At 34.0% G+C, this 24,198-nt stretch overlaps 7 protein-coding genes across 7 annotated transcripts in view; 4 read left to right on the plus strand and 3 right to left on the minus strand.

Annotated features, from left to right (window-relative positions):
- Positions 1 to 15: 15 nt before the first annotated feature.
- On the plus strand, positions 16 to 1,855 carry HELRODRAFT_107583 (hypothetical protein). Its single transcript, XM_009027451.1, has 6 exons — positions 16 to 82; positions 322 to 453; positions 542 to 752; positions 841 to 990; positions 1,067 to 1,256; positions 1,412 to 1,855. Exons 1-6 carry the CDS (start codon positions 77 to 79, stop codon positions 1,608 to 1,610), a joined length of 888 nt encoding a protein of 295 aa, XP_009025699.1. The 5' UTR covers positions 16 to 76; the 3' UTR covers positions 1,611 to 1,855.
- Positions 1,856 to 2,323: 468 nt separating this feature from the next.
- HELRODRAFT_163628 (hypothetical protein) lies at positions 2,324 to 3,449 on the minus strand (the record flags this gene model as incomplete). The annotated part of the gene is made up of 5 exons (XM_009027452.1): positions 2,324 to 2,422; positions 2,566 to 2,631; positions 2,817 to 2,922; positions 3,140 to 3,291; positions 3,447 to 3,449. 5 exons carry the CDS (start codon positions 3,447 to 3,449, stop codon positions 2,324 to 2,326), a joined length of 426 nt encoding a protein of 141 aa, XP_009025700.1.
- Positions 3,450 to 3,734: 285 nt separating this feature from the next.
- Positions 3,735 to 8,689, minus strand: HELRODRAFT_189288 (hypothetical protein; the record flags this gene model as incomplete). The annotated part of the gene is made up of 12 exons (XM_009027453.1): positions 3,735 to 4,130; positions 4,535 to 4,649; positions 4,834 to 4,956; positions 5,154 to 5,236; positions 5,678 to 5,869; positions 6,130 to 6,211; positions 6,458 to 6,828; positions 6,909 to 7,050; positions 7,297 to 7,502; positions 7,631 to 7,847; positions 8,190 to 8,305; positions 8,577 to 8,689. 12 exons carry the CDS (start codon positions 8,687 to 8,689, stop codon positions 3,971 to 3,973), a joined length of 1,920 nt encoding a protein of 639 aa, XP_009025701.1. The 3' UTR covers positions 3,735 to 3,970.
- Positions 8,690 to 9,845: 1,156 nt separating this feature from the next.
- On the plus strand, positions 9,846 to 10,096 carry HELRODRAFT_148578 (hypothetical protein; the record flags this gene model as incomplete). The annotated part of the gene is made up of 2 exons (XM_009027454.1): positions 9,846 to 9,980; positions 10,061 to 10,096. Coding segments are annotated over 2 exons (171 nt in total), but the record flags the coding sequence as incomplete, so codon positions are not given.
- An 8,994-nt stretch (positions 10,097 to 19,090) lies between these two features.
- Positions 19,091 to 20,289, plus strand: HELRODRAFT_68110 (hypothetical protein; the record flags this gene model as incomplete). The annotated part of the gene is made up of 4 exons (XM_009026938.1): positions 19,091 to 19,351; positions 19,473 to 19,742; positions 19,850 to 19,930; positions 20,119 to 20,289. 4 exons carry the CDS (start codon positions 19,091 to 19,093, stop codon positions 20,287 to 20,289), a joined length of 783 nt encoding a protein of 260 aa, XP_009025186.1.
- Positions 20,290 to 20,547: 258 nt separating this feature from the next.
- HELRODRAFT_189289 (hypothetical protein) lies at positions 20,548 to 23,736 on the minus strand. The gene is made up of 3 exons (XM_009027455.1): positions 22,554 to 23,736; positions 21,445 to 21,814; positions 20,548 to 20,980 (listed from the first exon to the last, which is right to left on the minus strand). The coding sequence occupies exons 1-2, from the start codon at positions 23,696 to 23,698 to the stop codon at positions 21,775 to 21,777; spliced, it is 1,185 nt and encodes a 394-aa protein (XP_009025703.1). The 5' UTR covers positions 23,699 to 23,736; the 3' UTR covers positions 20,548 to 20,980; positions 21,445 to 21,774.
- A 423-nt stretch (positions 23,737 to 24,159) lies between these two features.
- Positions 24,160 to 24,198, plus strand: part of HELRODRAFT_107587 (hypothetical protein) — a 3,944-nt gene continuing 3,905 nt past the window's right edge. The window contains exon 1 of the mRNA XM_009027456.1: positions 24,160 to 24,198. This exon is cut by the window's right edge and continues 403 nt beyond it. The gene's annotated coding sequence lies outside the window, so the exon portion shown is untranslated.

Genomic DNA, 24,198 nt, shown 5'->3' on the forward strand with positions numbered 1-24,198 from the left:
AAAAACATTAGGAAGTCGAAATAATTTAGGTTCTTTTTTTTCTCATGTCGGCAACTTGTTTTGATCGACTGTCGCAATGAAGGTTGAAATTATTAAAATTTTTCATTTATTTTCTTAAAATATATCTAAATTTTAACTTTATCTGCTTCTAACAATAATTTTTCATTGTATATTTTTATCAAAATTGTTAGATGTGTTTTATTAGTACAAAATATTGAAAGATTTATTCTGTTTTATAAGCGACTTACAATTTTAACGTGGCGATTTAACGCATGCATTTTTACATTAAATTTAACGATTTGCATTTTTTAATAAAAACAGTTAAATATATCCTGCCCGGCCACTGGCTGCCAAAAATTGATTGAGGTTGACGATGAAAGGAAACTTAGAGCTTTTTATGACAAGAGATTGACTGCCGAAGTTAATGCAGAATGCCTCGGAGATGAATGGAAAGTATGCAATAAAACATGAAAGCTAATTTTTTTTGTTTTAAACTGAAAATAAAAAATTTTCATAATTTTAAAAACATTTTTGTGTCTAGGGCTATGTTGTTCGCATCTCTGGTGGAAATGATAAGCAAGGATTCCCGATGAAGCAAGGAGTTTTGACTAATGGAAGAGTTCGTTTGCTCCTTAAAGATGGCCACTCTTGCTACAGAATGAGAAGAAGTGGTGAAAGAAGAAGAAAGTCTGTTCGTGGGTGCATTGTTGATGCTAATCTCAGTGTTCTCAGCTTGGTCATCATCAAAAAAGGTCTGTTGTGGTCACTGCACTAACAGTTTTTTAATATTCACTGCTGCATCACTTTATTTAAATCTTGATTATCATTTATTATTTGTAGGAGAACAAGAGATCCCTGGATTGACTGATACCACAATTCCTCGTCGTCTTGGACCAAAAAGAGCTTCCAAAATCAGAAAGTTATTTAATTTGGATAAAAAAGATGATGTTAGACAATATGTGGTCAGGAGACCATTGCCTGTCAAAGAAGGTATGTAAATTGAATTACAGCATTGTTCCATGTGTCCCTTTTTAATGCAGAATTACTTTTTTTTGTTAATAATTAGGAAAGAAACCTGTGTTCAGAGCACCAAAAATACAAAGATTGGTGACTCCACTGGTTCTGCAAAGGAAACGTCATCGTTTGGCTTTGAAGAGAAAGAGGATCATTAAGAGGAGAGAAGATAAGGCTGAGTACCAGAAATTGTTGGCACAGCGTATCAAGGAAGCCAAAGAAAGAAAGATGGAAAGAAGAAGGTTTTTAATATTGTGCTTCTAATTTTTAAGATCATCTATTTAATTTTGCTTAATTATTCAATCTTTCAATACATTTTATACAATATATTTTCAAATTTTAGAGTTGCTTTCATTTTTTTGGTGTATTAACAACAATGATTGCATTATAAAACCAGGTCTGCTTCCCATTCGAAGAGCTCAGTCAGCAGAACAGAATCAGTATCATCTGCCCCAGCTCCCAAAGTTGTTTCCAAGCCGGCACCTGCTGCCCCTGTTCCAGCTGCCTCAGCTAAAGCAGCCAAGCCAGCTGCCACTAAGGCAGCTGCACCTAAACCGGCCACAGAATCAGGAAAGTCAAAAAAGGCCAAGAAATAGTTAAAAAAACTGACAATTATTGAATGCGTTGATATTTTTTGATCAATAAAATTATCAACATTTGATTAAAATTTTGGTGTAGATTACATATTCACAAGGGTTTACTCTTTGTTTTTTTTCTTGACGTTTTCACGAATTTTCAGTCTTACATAGATTAAGGAAAAATGTGGGTGGCAGTTTGGTTGTGAGCTCACTTGCTGGATCGGCAGTGTGACTGGGTTCGAATGACAAAATTGTCTACACCTGCCATTGCTTCGTGTCTGATGTTAAGCATGTTTTTGTATAGAATGTTTTTGTTGAATTTTCATACCCTGGCTAGGGAGGCTATGAATGAATCAGCGGAGTAGCGAACGATTTTGCTGTCATAGTAGGGCCGTGGTACAGTAACATAGGACAGATTGAACGTTTGAAACATGAGCTCGTAGCTTCCAATAAATTTATTATTTATAAAGTTCGTATTTGCGTTATGCAAGAATTAGTCTGAAACAGTTATAATCTGGGTTCATCGAAATTTCATTTGAGCTTTCCCATTGGCTGATTGCAATTACAAAAATAGTTCTGAACCAACTTTGCTGTGGAATCACAACTTTAAACCAGATTTTTTAATTGATTTGGAAACATTTATAAAGCAGACTAACGAGTTTCAGTAAATTTATTTATTAATGACAAAAACATTAATAGTCATTTCAAAGTTATTTGATGTCTGCGACAGCTTATTGGTTAGTTCCAGGAATGTTAGCCCTTGGACCCTTGAAAGCTGGTGCAGTGGCGATGGGCGTGGTTACTTGCAATGATGGGATATGTGCCATATCCTACAAAAATAAAGAATAATGTTTATGCCATTTCATCGATGTATATATGAAACTAAATGCTGAAATTATTAGAATAATTTTAATATCACTAAAAGAACTTTTGTGATAACATCTTCCATGTCATCACAAAAAAAAGAACTTACAATTAATTTCAACATCTCTTTGGTGTCTGGGCAGATTTCAATGATATCCTCATCAATGGCAGATTTCTGAAATTAAATAATGTTAATAACTTAACACAATTACTACATTGAGTTACAAATATAACAAGTACTATAGTTCTAGCACACACAAGTCAACGAACATGAAAATTTATCTAAGTCGATAACTTTTTAACAAGTCAATGAATAATGTAACAATGCCAGTTGACAGAAATATGACTAAACGAGCTGACCTCTGGTACATAGTTATCTCTTCTTTCCCTCTCTTCTTCTTGCAATTTTATGGAGATACCTCTGACTGGCCCCTTTTGGATGCGCCTCATCAAATGTGTGACAAACCTAAAATTATATTAAACAAATGATGAAAAATGCATCATAAGAATCAATAAATTCAGGTATTTTGAAAAATTATTGCATAAAACGATTAATGCAAATTAAAGTCTGCAATCCACTAATACAGACATAGCAATCAGCAGAAGTACTTTTGAGATAGTTAATTTTTACTTTTTAGTAAGAAATTTCTAATCATCAAATTGATAAACAAAAAATATCTAACCCAGCAATCTTATTCCTCAACTTCTTTGTTGGAATAATGGCAATTTCTTCACATAGCCTTTTATTCGTATGAAAATCCAAAGTAAGGCGAGGATAATATTTCTCAATTATCACTCTCGAAGCTTTTTTGACGGTCTTGGTTCTGACTCGACCCTTGAATGTTCGAAGATTTTTACGTTAAAACTAATCCCATCAAAAAAAATTTAAATTACACATTTTGATGAGTTACAAAATTTTCATATAAAATTAAAATAAACACCACTGACACAAAATTCAATTAAAACCGATCAGGCAAGATTAGAACTCACCATTATGGCTAATCCGCAAAGCAACAAACACAAAAAGACGGAAATTCTTTAGAAAAGTCTAAAAGTGATCAGCACTGTAAACAAAACTATGGAACACTTTTTTAATATACATTTTGTGGCACAAACTATTTAATTTCTTTTACTCTATATATGGCCATATATGACATTTGTATTTTTATTTAATTACTGAAAATACTTTATATATTCTATATTGTATTATGTGCGTTTTATTAATCTTACAAGGTATTTTTCATTTAGACTCAATTTTTAATCAAATAACACTTCTAATTTGAGAAGTCGAAAAATTTATTCATTGAGAACATCGATTGAATCTTCAGAAAAAGAAATAATACCAGAGTATCTTTATTACATTATTACACAATTCAATATAAAAAAAATGCCAAAATGACATCACAGTATAACAAAAATTTGATATTTTAGCCTCGAAACAGTATATATACATTAGAACAGAAAAAAAGAATGAAACACTAAAGAGAAATCAAACAGCAGTTTCGTAATAGCTGTCAATCAAACTGTTTCGTAAGCAGCCTCAAATAATTATGCTTCATAAAATTCATATGTACGACGCAACTGTTGTTCGGTAGGGACGTGGCCAGCAGTGGGGCTGACCATGAGGGGGAGGAGGGGGAAGATGACGTCAACAATGACGACGATGAGGTATGTCTGCAATTTATAATTATAACAATAGTAATAATAATAAAATTAATAATAGTAGATTACAAATATCATCAATACCTATATCAGCAATTGCATTTGATACCTAGTGTTACCAAAAATCATTTTCAACTTCTCAAATAGTAGTAACGGAAATTTAAAAACTCATCCAAAAATTAATTAATCATTCAATCGATCAAATAATCTATTTAGATGATTCATTTAGATCAAATAATCCATTCAATAAAATGAATAATTTTCCCAATCCTAATTAAATTTAATTCATGATAATTCTTAAGCTGTCATCCGTATGCGCTATCTATGGTATTGTTAGGACAGTAATAAAATGAGTAAATGATCAGAAAGATGAGTAACTGATGATAATTAAAGATGATTATAATGAGTAATCTTACGTCATTGAGGTAATTGTAGTAGTTGTTGTCGTTGCAGTAGTAGCGGCAGTAGCTGCTGTAGCATGATTCTTGCTTCCAAATACATCCCACATTTTCAAAGAATTGTCCATACCGCCTGAGTTTGTGTTGAAATTTTGAAAAAAAATTTGTTATAAAACTTTTAAAAAAAAATACAACAGCAACAAAATAATTAAAATGAATTTTGATAGTACGGATTGAAATATGACCATAAAAAATTATAAAATGTAAAGATAAAAAGACATAAATAGCATTTTAGCTGAGAATGCTATAATACTGACCGGAAAACAATAACGACCCATCTCTATTGAACGCCAAGGAATAAATGACGTCACCGTGACCCCGGAAGTCCTTGATGAGTGATCCTGTGCCCAGGTCCCATAGTTTCACCACGTGGTCATCACCTATGGTGGAATTATGATGATGATGACGATTTCATTAAAGATGTTCATGATGATGTCATTAAAGATGATGATGACAACGACATTAAGCGGATGATGATAACGATGACGACGATGATGTCATTAAAGATGATGTGGATGATGTAATTTAAGATGATGATGATGATGACGACGACGACGATGATATTAAACATCGTTACCAGCTGTGGCTAGCATTTTGCCATCTGGCGAGAATTTTATGGCTTGTAATGGTCCTTCGTGACCAACCATCAAACGAACGCACCTGTCATTATTGTAACATGCATTTATATTTTAATTCATATTTATTATTATAATCCATCCAGAGATACAAAAGACAGTGAATAAGACCTGCCATCTTGAACGTTCCACATTCTCGCCGTTGAGTCCACACTACCCGTCCCTATGTAGTTTCCATTCGGATGGAAGGCTAAACACTTTTTCATTGGTTGGTTGGTTGGTTGTTTAGTTGGTTGGTTTGAATAAATAATCGATTGATTAATTGATTAAGTACATTGATTGTTCGACTGATTGTTAAACAAAGACAACACAACAAAGAGCAAACAAACAAAGACCAAACAAACAAAGAGCAAACAAACAAAGACAATACAACAAGCAAACAAAGACAACACAAACACAAACATTGACAGCCTGTGTGTGACCAATGAAATTTCTCAACGGATATATCCTTTCGGTGTTCCATAACTTGGCCGTCTGATCGTACGAGCAACTCGCAAAGAAGCCTGATATGGGGCTTAACAAATTGAAATAAATCCAGTTAATTAACGTTAGAAGATTCGTTTTATGATACGAACAGCAAAAGAAGAGGTAATCGCTTGGTGGGTGACCTGGTTTGAATGCAATCTGTGCAAACCTTACAAGCATATTATAGCTCTGTCTTTTGTTTTGTGTAATGTGTATTATATTTGTGTGTGTGTGTGCGGTGTGTGTATGTGCGCGCCGTACGTAAATAACACAAGACTAAACCTAAAATAGAAAACAACCATAGAAAAATAAAAAATTATAAAATATACAACTAATACAATATAATACAATACAAAACATACAACTAATACAATTCAAAACATACAACTAATACAATACAAAACATAAAACTAATACAAAAGATACAAAACGTACAAAGTATACAAAAAATACCTGGATGCTACATCTAGGACAGGATACATGTGGCCCTTGTATACAACAACATTTCTTTTCTCTTCAGTGTTCCACAGCCTGACTGTACAAACATTAAATAAATAAATAAATAATTATTATATCATTATTATTAAAATTTATAGTAATGCAAAAAATATAACAGTAGAACTAGCGTGGAACTAATGGCAACATTAACAAATGAATGAAGAGATAACAAAAACTGAAAGTTAAAACTAAAAAAAAGCAACCAAATCACATTAATAAAAGCATAACATAAACAAAAAATGAACAAAGGATGAATAAAGAATGAACAGAGAAAACAAAACACCTGTTTTATCAGCAGAGCAGCTGAACAGCCATTTAGAACTCTCGCCGGAATCAGAACCATTTTGAAAATAATCAACACCATGCACAGCCCCATAGTGACCAAATAGCGTCATCATATCATTCTTGAGTGAAGTCGACGACGATGATAATGATGATGGTGCTGATGATGATGATAGTGGAGGGGGCAAAAGATCACTACTATGAATTCCATTATTGCTAATGTTGCTAGTCGTCGTCGTTGCGGAAGTGCCAATGACGTCATCGTCGTCGTCGCCGTCGTCATTAGGGGCGATCCTGACGACTCTGACGAGTGAATCCTCATAGCCACATGATAGGAAACGCTCGTCTGGAGACATGGCTGCACATGTCAGGCTGGTGATGATGAAGAAGATATTAATGGTGAAAATGATGTCACAGACAAAAAAAAATAGTAAGATTAATAACAAACTTACTTTTTAGAGAAGGTTTTCATGTGCATGTGGCAGATTTGTGGCAGACAAGGAGCTATCGTGCTTATGCTTCCTGATAGCTTCTTCAGTAAATCTAGCTTAGCTTTCTTCTCATCAGCTTTTGATGCTGTTGACGTTGACGTCACTGATGTAGTTGTTGTAGTAGTTGTTGTTGTTGATGTGGACAGCGTTGATGATGTTAGTAATGATAATTTTGATGATGACGTTGTTGTTGTTGTTGTTTGTGTCGGTGTAGATACAGTTATTTTTGATTTGATCGTTTCAGCTAGAGTCATTTTGACATCATTATCAGAACCCCAAAGATCATGACGACGATGTTTATCATCATCATCGTCATTGTTCTTATCTTTACTACCAAAACCAACTTTACCACCGTCACAATCGTCTTCATCGTTTAACAATCTGTCGGCAATAGTGGCAGTTGTTTCATCGTCTTCATCATCGTTCGCAGTGACGGAGACATCCATGTAAGTGTTTAGCAGCTGGTGGATGTAGAGATTGTCCTGATTATTCAGAAAACCTAATGTTAGTTTCTCGTGGGCCTTTCGAGGTAGCACCAGCTGAAATTTTCTTGCTCTAAATATTTAGTGTTTTTGATTTATCTTTAATTGTTATCATAAAATAATACAAATGTAATTATTAAAAAATTCTTTTTTCAGCAACAACAATAACAGCAACAGTAACAGTAATAATAATGAACTAACTTTAACTCTGTAAATATTTTACTGAATTGCTTGCTACTTTCCTCATTAATGCTGTTGATGTTATTATTGCTGTTGTTGATACTGTTGATGTTATGATTGCTGTTGTTGTTGCTGTTGTTGATGTGGTCATTAGTTGGATCTCTCAAGCCATCAATGATGTCCAAAAACGTTTTGTCTTCTATCAACAATTTTCTTTTGTCCAATATAAATTTGACGGCTGTGTGCAACCAATGTATTACTATCATTCTTATGTTTATAGTTTGTACTATTATTATTGTTACATTTTAAATGGCAGTCGTATTGGTACTAGTAGCAGCAGCAGTAGCAGCAGTGGCAGTTATAGGAGAAGCTGTAGTTCCATCAGTAATAGTAGGTGGTGGTAGTAATATTAGTAGTATTAGTAGTAATAGTAGTGGTAGTAGTAGTAGTAGTAGTAGTAATAGTAGTAGTAGCAGCAGTAGTAGTAGCAGTAAAGTTACTACAATGTCAATAATAACACTAAATTAAACAATGACTAAATAATTAATTTATTAATTTATTCAAATCAATTGACCCTCACCTTTTTCCTTCTGGCCATTGCTAAGTAGATCTGAATACAAGTGTAGAGCTATTGGGGTTAACATGTCAAAAAGATCCTCTTTTAGTTCTTTGTTTTCAGTTATAAATGTCTCTAATCTATGTTTGGATCAAAACATTTTGTCGGTGAATAATTGATTAATTATTTAATTGATTAATTATTTAATTAAATAAAATTTCCAATAAATAAAATAAACTGCCTGTCAGAATGAAGAAAAAACGTACAAAAAAATTTATGATTAAAATAAAAATACAATGTCAATTATTTTATTGAATATCATTAATTAATGATAACCAAAACATGTAAAATAATTTTAATGAAAATTATTTTAAAATGTAAATTAAAGTTAACTAATTTGTACAGACTTACTTATTAAATTGGTTAATCATGGCCTCTGGATTGAATGCCAGGCTGTTGATGGCCACAAGGTTTGAGGCACTGATTCGACTTGCAACTAAACACTGCTTTGCAAATTCTTTCATAGTGCACGTCAAATCATTCACCTGCACTTTCTATAAAATATCAAATAAACAATTATTAACAATTAGTTAGTTAGGAATCAGAAGTTAACGTTTTAATTTAATTCGCTGCAGGATTTAAAAAAATAAATAAAAACAATAGTTTGTTCAAGCTTCCATAAAAATTTTAATCGCACCCACAACACTTAATTAAATTAAATTAATTAATTATTAAAGTCTTAAATAAAGTTAAAAAATGTTTCAAAATAAAAAAAAATGAACAACGTGATTTCGTTTTCTCATGTAATAATTTAAACAAGCGTCAATTTTGTTAATTTTCTTTCCGCCACTCATTTTATTTTTCCCCGTATTCTATTTACTAATTTAAACTTTATTTCAAGTTAATTTTATTTCAAATTTGCAGAAGACTATTTATCGTTTGAGCACGCAAAAATAAACAATAGTATAGAAAATATTCTTTTTACAGGCATAGATTCTTGAATATCTGTGAAAATATGCTTTTAATTCAATCGCTTAAAAGCTTAGAAAGGTGTCAAAAAGAAACCATCCAAGTAGAGTTTTTTATTCAAAGGTCCTTATAAAAAGATCTTCCGATGCTAAGTTGGTTTTAAAATTGTTGAAATTATTCAAGCACAAGTTTCTGAAACATTTTATTTCTTGAATTAAATAACCAATTCACATTAAAATGCAAACTTATCAATCAATGTTGAGTTATAACAAAAATTTTGTAAATTCAAATCAGTTTTCAACTCCACGTTTTTCAAAAGAGGATGGATTGAATGGTAAAAGTAATGAACATCTACCAAAAAATAACTTTTACTGCAACTCAAATTCATCAGTGACGAACGTTACAACTTTAGAGGACACCGAACCAACAGCCTCAAGTAATGTTCATTATTACATTTGTAACTACGAAGACTGTTCTTTCCAAGCCTTCTCCAGCAGTCTGCTTAATGATTTTGATGGAGAGAAGTTCAACCCAAATATTCAGCAAGAATCAATGGAAGTTCCAAACATATATTCTTCTCAAGGGTTAAACACTCTGAATCAGAACCCAGACGCTGAAAGTGTATTCGCTGGCTCTGGCTCGATAAACGAAAGTAAAAAATTACTTACCGTCAAGAAATCGACCAAAAATAAAGATGAAGAGCGAAAACAAAGACGTTTACGAACGACGTACACCATCCAACAACTGGACCAGCTGGAAAGATTGTTCCATCTCACAAAATATCCTGACGTCACCAGCAGAGAAGAAATTGCCTCTCACCTGAAACTCGCAGAATCCAGAATTCAAGTTCAAAATTTTTCAATTTATTTCTAAAACTTCGTACGTTGAATTTTATTAAAATATGAAAATTGAAACAAAAAAATCAGGTCTGGTTTCAAAACCGTCGAGCGAAATGGAGGAAGGGGTTGAAACAAACGACGTCATCATCGTTCGCAGACGTGCATCAACCATCTCTCGATGATTAATTAATTAAATAATTATCAAACAATTTGGCATCGATATTTTTATTAATGAAACAAATCTATATTTAATTTTGATTAATATTTACAATAAGGCTGAAAAATAGAACTGAAGCGTTAAAAATCATTCCATATAATAAAGTACATCCATAGTGAATGGTTGGTTCAAAGATAGTTCATGAAATTAGTCTATAAAAATTCATAAAAATGACCATTTCATTACATTTTCGTTATAATTAATAATGGACGTTCGGACATTGTCGCATTTCAGCGGTGTTGATGAAAAAATTTTGTTGTTGCTGCTGATGTTGCTTCCCGATATGAAGGTCGTTGAATAGTCTGGCGTGATGTTGTTGTTGTTGTTGTTGCTGGTCATGACAGGATTTTTGTCCAAAAATATGTTGTCCGGTTCGTTACATTTCTCATTTTCTTCTTTATTACAATTTTCCACATCATCGTTAATGTCATGGTTTTCAGTTTTGGTAGTAACGTTGTTGTTGCTGCTGCTGTTGATGTTGTTGTTGTTATCATCAATGACGTTGTTATCACTATTTTTGTTGAGAACTAAAGCATCAAATTTTGTTTTCCGTCCTTGTAACCAAGCGGAACTTAGAGCCAACTTTTGCTTTTCTTGTTTGTTGTTATTGAACGGATTTTTCCAGCTGCTATCGATTTTATTACTACTGCATTGCGGCCCACCTGAGTTGCTACCGATTTTGCCAGAATCATTCTTTGTACCTGGTAGGTTATTGCTGTTGAAATCTGCAAATATGTTATCAGTGCGCGCGAATATGTTGTCGCTTTTTGCCGGTTCCAATGAAACTGCCTTCCTTTTCGACGGCCTGCCCCGCTTTTTTTTGTCAGTCACAATTGGGAATGAATCAACGACAGCAGCTGTAAGAGCTGATTGCTTCTTCGTTTTTTTAGTTTTCTTCCTGGCAACTTGGTTGGCATCGTTCTCATCGTTTTCTTCCCTCATTCGTTTCCATTTAATAATTTGCTTTTTCGGGCGGCTATCTTCAGCTGAAACTTTTTTTTCAAAAAATTTCTCATTTTCAAAGGTTAGCGGGCAATATTTAGATTGCTTATCCTCAATGTTAGTAGGCTGCTCAGACTTTACTATTATGACGTCGTCGTCGTCATCGTCGTCGTCGTCATCTTCCTCTCCGTCGTCTTCATCATTTGGAGCAGATCCAGATTGAAATGAAGGAATGCTGACGATGAAGGCTGGATGACTACCATTCATGTGTTGAAACTGATTAGACGAGGTGCTAGTGTTGATGCCGCCGATGTTGCTAGTGTTGCAAATGTTGCTGTTGTTGTGGTACATGTTCCCATAGTTGTTGTAATTGTTCATATTGCTGCTTGTGTTGTTGTAATTGTTGAAGTTGTTGTAGTTGTTGGCGTTGGTGTCTATGTTGTGGCTCATATTTTGGTTGGTGGTTTGAAAATTATTATTTCTTAGGTTCGTTGAACTTATTGCTACGGACTTCTCACATGCAAATACATTTGACGATGAGGCGGCGTAAGATGATGATGGAGCATGTGATGATGGAATGTATGAAGATGATTGAGTATGTGATGATGGAGTCGTCCCAGCAGCTCCTCTCCTGATATTTCTTGTGCCCATTGATGGACCAACTTGAAAAAATGATCCATTAAGTTTTTTTGAAGTGTCGTTTGCAGCAGCTTCGTTCACTTGCTTCCTTGGTCTTCCCCTCGGTCGTTTGGAGTTGTTTGTGGGATGTTCGTGGAATATGTTATCCGGAACTTTGTTACGAGATTCATAGAATATATTATCATTTGACTGTTGGCATTCCTCTTCATCATCGTTGTATTTGCTCACCATAGCCGACAAACTGGTAGATGCGTGGAATTTGAAACCGCCGGTAGTTTTCTTTTTCGCAGACGTCTGCTCGTTCATGAAATCTTTCATCATGACGCCAGGGGGACTGAACTCCCTCATGACATTGTCGGACCTGGATAGGGAACGACCGCCTGTTCCAGATGTTGCGTTCTTCCGTGGTCTTCCTGGCCTCCTCTTCTTCTCTGGTGGCTCCATAGAAGGGTGTTCGTGGGTCAAGAAGATGTTATCTACCGGAGCGAACGAGACCTTCTTGCGATGAATGCTTGAAGTCTGAATTGTGGCGGGTTGGTTGTTGCTGTTGTTAGAGTTGGTTAGGATGCCGCTCGATGATTTGATCAGCTGGTCCAGACTTTCTTCTAACACGTTTTCTTTCGCAAAGATGTTGTCGATCGGGTAATCCGCAGTACTCTTTTCAGAGATGGATGATGTTGAGTCGTCGTTAGTGGTCACTATTTTTCTGTCTTTGTACGTCTTTGATCTGAGTACTCGTAGCGGTGACTGGAAAAAAGTTGAAGTTTGAGGTGGGAGGTAGTTGTTGTCCAACGACTTTTGTGGCTTTTTGTCTTTTCGTACTCTAATTTTATTGCCAATTGTTGGCTTGACGATATTTTTTAGCTGTCTTTTTTTCGATGCAGTTTTAACTGTACAGTAGTTGAAGTAATTCGATTTATCTGACGACTTTTCAAAACCGCTGTCCTCAAATTTTGAAAGATTTGAAGTTTTCGACTGATTGTCGGAGCGTTGAATGAATTGGGAAAGGTTGGGGTGCAGTTGCATGCACTGATAACAACCGATGACGGCGCCTTCTGATCCAGTCAATGTGCTCTGTTTGATCGAATTAAAAATTGTAATTAGATTTAGGCTAATTAATATTTAATTATTCAACTAGATTTATTTTCATTTTATAAACTAAAACATGGTAATACAATAAATAAATGAATTTTATTTGAAAGAAATATCAAATCAAAACCAAAAAATAAGCCCACCCCGCCACAAGAAATGATCAACTTTTTGAATTCGTCATCGGCGTTCACGAAATTCAACTTCTCGTACCTCGTATGTTCGACCGACTGCTGCAGATCCAACACTAAATTATAGTAAAACCGCACCTTCTTCGGGCCGACCAGGTCAGCTGGTTTGTGGAAGTGGACGTCTATTTTTAAGAGAAAACTTGCGTAGCCAGTCTTTGAAACTGTGAACGGAGGCTCTCGTAGAACTGTACTCGAGGAAAAAATTGAAATTTTTTTTTATTTATTTAATAAAAATTAATTGATTATTTATTCGTTCTCTTGTTAATTTCACTACATATCATAGCGTGCATATATATCGCAACGTTTACTTAGAACAACAGTAAACACAGCAAACGAGAATATTACTGTACGTTATATCTGGAGATTTAAACTAAACCTATACAGAGGGTAACTTATATACAATTGTTGTATCTAGATACATAGCAAATCAGAGGTACAATAAAATTTACAATTTCTAATTTGCACTAACAATAAGATATCATTCACACACCTACACACACACACACACACTCACTCACTCACATACACGCACACAGAATGCATTCCCCATCTACGATACAATCATGATACATGCATGCATGCATGCATTAGTTGCAATAGTAAGCCATACAAATGCATGTCATAGTACAGTACACTAAAAAAAGTACAATTTCAATTTGAAAGGGCTGTTTCCGTACTTACGACGCAAATGATTTCAATGCACTTTTGTTTGCTCAGTTCACAGACAAAATACAACATACATCATAATAAATAAGAATTATGATAATAAAAAATAATGAAATGTGTTAATTAGTTGAATTTATCATTGATATGCAGATTGCGTGGATCTAAATGCTGGAGGTATCTACGTCTAATGCATTGTTTGTTTGCGTGCATCGTAAATTCCGTGTGTGTGTGTGTGTGTGTGTGTGTGTGCGTGTGAATGTTTGTCTGAAAGTTATGCGTGTGATGTGTGTTTGCGTGTGTGTGAGTGTTTGTGTGTGTAGTGTGCGTATGTGTTGTGTGTATGAGAAAGAGAGAGTATGTGTGTATGCGTGTATGTGTGTTTGTGAATAAATTTATAAAGTGTGGTGTGTGTAAGAGAAATGAGAGAAATAGAGAGAAATAGAGAGAAAGTGTGTGCGTTTGGAACTATGCGTGCGTGTGTGCGAGTATCTCTATTTTTACATTGTTCAACTAAATTAATGATGAATACATACTAAATACGAAAGTAAAAAAAATGTTAATCCTTTAAATTAAATACAGCTTACTTATAAAGCAAGATTTACTTCATGCAACTTAACAATGATAAATGAACTGCGTGCCGTGCAATTATGCGTGCCCAAGCAAGCAGCAGCAAACCACTGCTGTTTTATCACGTTCAAGCATGTGATTTTAACGATGTTTATATATCGCGGCTGATGTTTATGTGTTGTCATGCTTACTCTGTATATAATAATACATTGCGTAATGTATGTGCGTGTGTTGTGTGTGCGTGAGTGTGTTGTGTGTGACAGTATTCGCTCAATTATGTATTGTGTATTGTCTGAAATCTTCAAATTTTTAAATGTAAAAATGTATCACTAACCAATTTTTCTGTCGTCAAATGATTCGTGTAGATAGAATTCAACCTTCCTTATAAGTTTGGCAACCCTTTGTTCACCCAGGTCATCCAGACACCTGACCTCTAGTACCCACTCGTGGGTGTGACCTTCGCAATTGGGGCGGTCCAGTAGTATGGCCGAGTGACGCAACTTTAATGTTAACTGGGCCGTGTGCTGTAAGGGGTAAGTGGTAATATTTAGCGTTAAGAATTTTTTTTGCAAAGGATTGAAATATAAATGAAAAAGTTTTTTTCGGCATTTAGTATTTCTTTCATTAATACTATTTTTGATTTTTATAAAAATTATAAAAAATAATACAGAAATATCTTACTTTACAACTTTTCAGATGTTTAACACAACTCCGATCGTTAGCCGATTCACTTAGTTTGAAAATATTGACGTTGGAGAAGTCGCCACCAACACCACCACGTTTATTTTTTAGTAAGTTTGATGCGTGTGGTGAAAGAACAGACGATGAGAATCCACTATCTGATTGTGATCTGTCTGTGATGACGTTGTTGTGGTTGCAGTGGCTGCTGTGGCTGTTGTGGTTGATGAGATTTGTAGTTGTCGCATGCTGAAATTTTACGAAACGCCTGTAGGATTCAACTTTCGTACAGGAAGCTGTATATTTCGACATTTTGTCAATGTTATTTATGCTGCTGTAGTAGCACTAATAGTAGTTGTAGTAGTTGCTGTAGTAGTACTAGCAGTAGCAGTTGTCGTAACGTTCTGCGTATACTCTTATTGATGTGCAATTGTAGTTACAATCCTATTGATAATGACGTTTGTTATTATTATTATTGTTGTCGTTTTTGTTGCTCGAGATGATTTGTTGATGGTGTATTTCCTATACCACAATTCTTTTTAATAAGAACTTGATCAACACTACAAGTTATAATGCATGCTTCAACAAACAAGACCAAAGGATTAGTGTATATTATGTAACACAATGGCAGATCACATACATATATACCAGACCAGCTCTGATTTCATATAAATCTTCTCTCTCTATTTCTCTCTCTCTCTCTCTCTATATATATATATTTATTTATACAAAATAAGTATACTACACTATAACTTATAAATGTATAGTTACATTTATATGCGTGAGTGTATATATATATGTATATATATATATATATATATATATGAAGATATATGTGTGTGTTTATGTGTGTGCTTGCGTGTTTATATTGTATGTATGTATGTATGCACGTGTGTGTTTGTGTATATGTATGTACTTTATTAAGTTAAATAAATTAAGCCTAAACTATTTTACAAATTTCTGAGAAAGCTAAAAAACTTAATTACAATTATCTCCAACTGTTTCAACATATGGTTGGGTTGAAGACTTATATAGGAAAATGTAGACCTAGTAAATTTTACGACCTTCTTTTATTGGCCAAAAGGGAGAGTTCTTTGTTATCATTATAATTATTATTAATATTATTATTATTGCTATAATTATATTTATATTTATTCAGATAAACATTAACAATGTGATGATGTTTGTTATGATCGTAAAAATATTACCTTGTATAAAATTATGATGATGAAGATGACGACGACTTGACATTTACTGCGTGAGATTTTTACTAGGAACCAATAAAATTAAAATTATCAACGCATTTACCTACATGGGGTAATTGAAATAAAAATGCCATCTGCCATCAATGAGTGAATGAATGAATGAATGAATGAATGAATGAATGAATGAATGAATGAATGAATGAATGAATGAATGAATGAATGAATGAATGGATGAATGAATGAATGAATGAATGAATGAATGAATGAATGAATGAATGAATGAATGAATGAATGAATGAATGAATGGATGGATGGATGGATGGATGGATGAGTGAGTGAGTGAGTGAGTGAGTTAGTGAGTGAGTGAGTGAGTGAGTGAGTGAGTGAGTGAGTGAGTGAGTGAGTGAGTGAGTGAGTGAGTGAGTGAGTGAGTGAGTGAGTGAGTGAGTGAGTGAGTGAGTGAGTGAGTGAGTGAGTGAGTGAGTGAGTGAGTGAGTGAGTGAATAAATGAATGAATCAATCAATCAATCAAACAATCAATCAAACAATCAATTTACCAACTGATCGATCAATCAATTAATCAATCGATCAATTGACCATTCAGTCAATCAGTCAGCTAACCAACTAACTAACTAATAAATTAACTACTGACCAACCACAAAACTAACTAACCAACCTGCCAACCTACCAATAATTAAATGCTGGAAAGACTCGGCTGTTTAACTAAATCATTTCATTCACTTTTTATTGCTATGATAATTGAAATAATTATAATTAAAATTATGATTATTATTGAAATTATTATTGTAATTATTATTTTCATTGTTATAATCTTGATTGTATTATGATAACTATAATTGAGCCAATATTGCGCCTTTTCGTTTACAATGCTTCTTTATATTTTTCCAGTAATTTTTTATAATATGAATAATAAAATTATCATTTCTACTATTACTACTACAACAACAACTACTACTACTACTGCGACTACTACTGCTGACTGCTGCTACTACTAATACTTTTACTACTATTACTACTACTACTACTACTTCTATTGACTGCTACTACTACTACTACTACTACTACGACAACAACAACAACTACTACTACTACTGACTGCTGCTATTACTAATACTACTACTACTACTACAACAACTACTACTACTACGACTACTACTGCTGACTGCTGCTACTACTAATACTTCTACTACTATTACTACTACTACTACTTCTATTGACTGCTACTACTACTACTACTACGACAACAACAACAACTACTACTACTACTGCTGACTGCTGCTATTACTAATACTTCTACTACTATTACTACTACTACTACTACTTCTATTGACTGCTACTACTACTACTACTACTACTACGACAACAACAACTACTACTACTACTACTGCCTGCTGCTATTACTAATACTTCTACTACTACTACTACTACTACTATTACTGACTGCTACTACTAGTAGTACTACTGACTGCTGCTGTTACTACTACTACTACTTTTACCACTATTACTCTTGCTACTGCTACTACCATTACTGCTGCTGCTGCTTCTAGGGGCAAATTTATCATCTGATTTTCCATTTTTTTTTGACTATTTATTAATGTATCTAACTTGTACTTTTAAATTACAGAACCATGGTTTAAAGTTTTTTCTAATTAAATAAAATTAATTAAAGTTATTTCCAATTTAATAATAATCCTTGTGTTTCATAAGTTTTCTATGTTGTTATTTATTGCTTCTGTCTCTTTACGTAATATTTTATTTTTTAATTTTATATTTTCATTATTTTTGAATATCAGTGCTCGCATTATTCATTATAGTAATAATAATATAGTTGATAGTTGAGGATTGTGTTAATAGCATTTGGTTTCGAAAGCATTTTCTGCCTAATAATTTTGTTATATTATAACCTATATCATAATTTATTAATAATTTTTATCTATTAATAATTATACTTTACTGTTTTCTAAATTATATTTCGACTTTTGCATGATAAGACGTGCAATTTTATGACAATTGGTTTTACTGTTACTAAACTCCTAAGTCCTATACGGACAGCGCCGATTTGATCTAGAGATACTACATTTACAAACTTTAGCGGTAATGTCTGTTATGGTCTTTTTTAACTCTTGTATTTTCCACTTTTACCACAATGTTTTCTCAATTCTTTAAAGTTCTCTTTCGGTTTAACGTTTGAAAAATTTCAAAATTAGGCCCCCGTTGTCTAGATCCGCCAGCGCTTATAACTAAATTAAATGTAATGATAGCTGCTGTTGGGATCGAATTTAAAAGTTTATTTTATAAGAAAGTTCGTAACTTAATGAAACGAAATTAAAAAATAAATTAGTGTTTTGAGCGTTGGTTTTTGTTTCTTTTTACCTTATATTGTTCTTTGGTCGGCTTGAACGGAATTTGACGTCATTATACTCTGTTTATATTCATCATTATTCTTGTGATTATTTTTACATTTCGAGTGATCTTGGGCTATAATTTCGATTTAAAATTTTTCTTATTGATCAGCTGATGTTTTAAAAATTAGTTGTTAATTTACAAAAAATTTTTTTAATTTTCAAGTTTTAGTAACAATAGCCAAGATTTCCACTGCAACTTCAGTGAGTATTTCTTTATAAATTTTATAACATTATGTCCAACTTTTTTTCAAATAAAAATAATACCTTTCTGTTGAGTTATTTTCCGCTTATTGAATTTAAGGTGAAACATTTGATAAGAAAGTTAAAACTACACAAAAATCACAAAATCGATCAACATAAAATATAGATACGATAACAAATAAAAACCAGACATACATTAGGCAACCTCCATAAGCAAGTGGCTAATTACCATAAAACTGATGAACATCTAACCACTGTTACCAATATCCCATTATCAGAGACACCAATACGTGAACATGGGTTCATCGGAATCTGTCTACGAGGTACAGACATCAGGATTCTGGTTGTCGGTGGCTGCGGAGTTCGTTGGGACGATGCTTCTCGTCATTTTCGGCTGTGGCTCTTGTGCGTACGAAGCTATACCACTTGCTATTGCCCTGTCGTTTGGACTGTCGGTTAGTACGGTCGTGTGGGCGATAGCGCACGTAAGCGGAGGGCACATCAATCCAGCTGTCACCATGGGCTTCCTTGCCACCAGAAAGATGTCCTTCATCAAAGTATATTATAGTTTCAACTCGTTTCATTTCATTAATTTTTTAAATTTTTATTTTAGGCGGAATGACTTATCTCAATATATTAATAAAAATGAATTTTTCAAACATCCATTTAATAAAACAGGCATTCATGTATGTTGTGTCCCAAATGAGTGGAGCCATCATAGGAGCAGTTATCCTGAACAGTCTCTACCCGGAATCCACATTCAAGGGCCTCTGTACTCCGACACCGAAAACTGGGACCTCTGCAATCGTCACCTTTACCGTTGAGTTCCTCGTTACTTTCCTGCTGGTTTTTGTGGTATTTGCTACCTGCGATGGGCAAAGGAAGGGATTTGCAGGGTCTGGCCCCCTGGCGATCGGGCTTTCCGTTACTGTTGGACACTTGATGGGGGTAAGTAATTTTTAAAATGTATTGCATTCAAAAACTTTTGTTATTGCGTTGCAATGCAACGACAACTACGACGATAAATGATGTAAAGATAAAACAATTATTCTCAGATGAATTTAACTGGAGCAGGTACAAACCCTGCTCGAGTTTTTGGACCAGCTGTCATAAGTGGCACCTTTGATCGCCATTGGGTTAGTTTTTACATTTTTCAGGTCTTGTTGAAATGTAATTTAAATAATACACTCGCACCTGAAATCCGTTCCCTTGTTTGCATTATTCAAACCTTTCGTGGTTTATTTCAATTTATACCGCAACACTAAGATAGTTATTTGAATTTATTTGTCGCAAATTTTCTAAAACTTCAAAATGCCATGACTAGGCTTACTGGATAGGTCCCATGGCGGCAGGAGCTGTGGCCGGCTTCATTTACGATTTCCTCTTTGCCGTCAACGCATGCACGGAAAAGTTGAAAGCATTCTTCACCACAGCCGACTACAATGATGCCGACTTTAAAAAGGTAAGTTGTGGCATAAACATTCCACACTCATAAAGGTTGTAGTTAAGACACCCACCGGCAGTCGGGTCGTAAAAACGAATGCACAAAGTCGAGATGATGGTGGCGAACGAACCTTTTGCAGTGCATTGACAAAATGTTAGGAACGTGCCTACCGTTACGACTTGAATCCGATCACTGCATAAAATTTACTCGATTTTAATAGCTATGTTTGGAACTTCTAGTTAAATCGCCAAACCCATATTACGAATATCGAGCGAGTTATTAATGAGACAAAGTTAAATAAATTGCCAGTTAATTATTTTTGAATATTTTTTTGAATATTACAACCAATGTACAATTAAATTTTGTGGCTTTTCAACGTGAATGATCTTAAGTAACAAACTTTTGAATCAAATGATGCAAAATGTTAAACTTAAAAATTAATTTTAAATGCGTTTAGCAAGAAGAAAAAAAATCCAGAGCGTCTAAATCATCCACCCGCTGATAAGTAACAAGAGACATACATTGACAATGCTTTAACCATATCTATCAATATATTTATACATATGATGTTTGTTATACAAACGATGAAATAGTTTTCAATGTAAAATTAATTAATAACGCCGAACGTTTACTACATGACTGACAAATGCGATCTAAAATTTTCAGTATCCATTAACAAGTTTACTTTCATATGGCAAAAATGGAAATATACGCCTTTTTGTTGAAACAGGAGTTAATTCAATTAATTTACTCAAGTAGTTACACAAACACACACACACACACACACATGTAAATATACATACACACGCAATCTTCAATACCTGAAAGATTCAGTTCAAATTCAATTTTGTATACAGCCTGTTGCAGCAGACATTACACAAGTAGTAAAAAAAAGTCGAAATGAAATAATTAACTTGGAAATTAATTAAAATAATATTAGCAAAGCAGCACCCTCAAATGCCAACCCAGTGGCTTACCACAGCTAGGCAGTGAATGGTGATTTTGCAATACTCGTTCGGTTGGACAGGCCATGTCAAGAAGTAACGTTCATAACACTGATGATTTAGCTGGTTTTGCTCTTAAACATATTCGCGTACACATATCTTATACTTTAAAAATTCATCCAATCTAATTCAAATAAATGGTAAGGAACACCAGCTAGAGTGACTGACGCAAAGAATAATAATATACAAGTAAAATGACATGAAAGCATAACGATCGCTCGAGGTATGCACGTATATGCATACGCACGATACACAGGCAATCGTTAAACATAAACCAAAAATAAAATCGTGCAATGACACTTTTTGAAGAAATAACAAATACAAAAACACACGCACCTATGTACAATTTAGAGAATAATTAAAAAAAATATATACATATAGGTACATGAAAAAGTACGAATTTAAAACTACTCTCATTGTATAACACAGGCATACATACACACATGTATGCAAATAATAATAAGCCTATTTGATATACATTGGAAAGGAAAAGAAAGAAAAAAGCAAGAAACTCCAGCACTTCGAGCCAGTGTCATACCACTGTTGCACCAGCTATCGTTGTTTGCGTCGATCTGTTGAATGTCAATTAAACATCTATAATTAATTAGATAATAATTATATTAATCAATAATTGAATGACAATTAATGATAATTAATAACAATGTGCAGATATAGAATATTGATAGGATGAAGGGTCGTACCAATACCACACTAGGTCCTGGTGACAATAATAAACCTAAAGAAATTGGTTAACCTAGTAATAACATTTAATTTAAACGCACACACACGCACTCACACAAGAAAGTTTTAGAATGAGACCATATAATCAGCTTTCATTGTAATAAGAACATGAAAAATTGCATTCGTTTATTTAAAACATTAGAAAAATTACTGAAAATGATTTTTATTAAAATACATTAAAAACTCCAAACAATCCCATTTTTATATTCATTTATTTCATTCAAAGTTTAAATGTTAATTCCGTTACAAAAATCATATAAAAACATAAAAACTGCAAAATAGTATATAAATTTATAAAGAATTGTATTAACACAACCAATATTACAAGCACATGCCTGATCCAAATATATGGTAATTCTGGCCATGGTAGGACTTGACCAATGGCAACGTGGGCGAAATAACCGGTTGGTCCGATGAACCAGCTTTCGCCGATAAAAAGTCATAGCTCACATAATTAATGCAAAGATTTAAAATACAAAGTAAGATTATTAGTTAATATGAAGACATTGGTTAGACATGGCTAAGAGGTTATTTTATACATAGAATTCAAACTCAATGTTGAATTCAAACCTGATATTGTGTTCTTCTTTGAGATTGTGTTCATCAGTAAATTGATCAACCAGACCAGAGGCATGAGACACAGCAGTCGTTCCCGTAATTTCAGTCGACTCGACAGCTGTTGTAATTGTCGTCTGCCCATCACTATCACCACAACAACCAATTTCTTTAGGTTTATTATTGTCACCAAGACCTAATAAACAATTACTAGTATAATAACAATCGCTATCAAGAATGATATCATCGTTACTTGTAGTGATGTGGTGGTGATAAGACGGTGAAGAACATTCAACAACATTAAGGTTACCATCTTCATCATGAGGCTCACCATTATTGCTACTTACATTGTTGCTGTTATAATCATTATACTTCTTCTTGAGACTCCTGATAGTCTTTTGGCAGTCCTCGAGCTGCACGTCGAGGCGAAGACATTCTTTGATCAGCCCATCCTTGTTCATGGCTTGCAGCATGCTAATGCGATAGTTCTCATACTCCTTGATGAACTCTGTGCACATGTACCCATCGTCATCCTCCTGACAGCAGTCTACTTCGGAACCAATTAATCTGGTCGTGCTTGAGTCGGAATCGCTGAGTGATCTGTCTTCTTCAAAAGTATTGCTGGTTGGATCTTCGCCGATGGACATTTTCCGCAATTTGGCACGATCTTTATTGACTGCTCGATCGTAGAATGGACTGGGAGTGGATTGAAGGCAGTGGTCATCCATCAGGAACTGATTAGTGTTGTTTGGAGCCCTCGGCTGAACAACGGTTTGATTTCTACCATTGAAACCTTTGTACACCTTCACAGTGTGTTGTGTGTCAAACAGGACATCGCTCTCTTCATCCCAGCTGTTCTTATAGGATTTGTGGTGCTCTCCTGCCTTTCTCTTGCGTCTGCACCTTTTCTTTTTATGAGACTTGCTGTCACCTTCATCAATGCTATTATTATTAATAGTAACATTATTAGTACCATCATCATTGTTATATTGATCATGATCACCGGCAGATGGATTTTCACCGTCGTTATTCTCGGAGCCCGTGCAAGACGTGAACGAATCGTTCATAGAGGTTTGAACATCCGCTGAGTTATTCAGCCTTTCATTCTCTTCACTTTCTACAACCTCACTAAAATGGCAAGTCGACTGTTCAATTTCCATATTTAAAGTTAAGATAATACGAGATTCACTATCAATATAACGTTCAGAAAGATTACAACTATGTAATTGTTCAATTAATTATAACTGTCACCAATTTGATTGAACGGAATAAAATAAAAAAGTTGACTGACCAGAAAACCGGTTCGACCCTCCCCTAGGAGCTCACTTTACATCTATTTACTGGCTTCTTCATTACATCGCCTTATATAGCCTTGAAACCGCGTTTCATTTTCAACAAAGAAACGAGTGCATAAAATAAATTTTTAATTCAAAATTTACTTGTCGGACAGTAATATTTATAAAATTTATTTAACAAACTTTTATATTTAATTAAAAAACTGTTAATATTTTGTTTTAAAATAAAGTTATTAATAGCTAATTTAGTTTTTAAAAAATTGGCGGATGAATATTAAAACATTAAAATAAAAGTAGGACCTTAACGAATGTAAATAAAGCACGAACGTCTTCAAAGCGCTTTCGTCGAACGGTGTACGAACGGG

This window comes from Helobdella robusta (assembly GCF_000326865.2).
Source record: "Helobdella robusta unplaced genomic scaffold HELROscaffold_5, whole genome shotgun sequence".
NCBI classification, from domain to species: Eukaryota; Metazoa; Annelida; class Clitellata; order Rhynchobdellida; family Glossiphoniidae; genus Helobdella; species Helobdella robusta.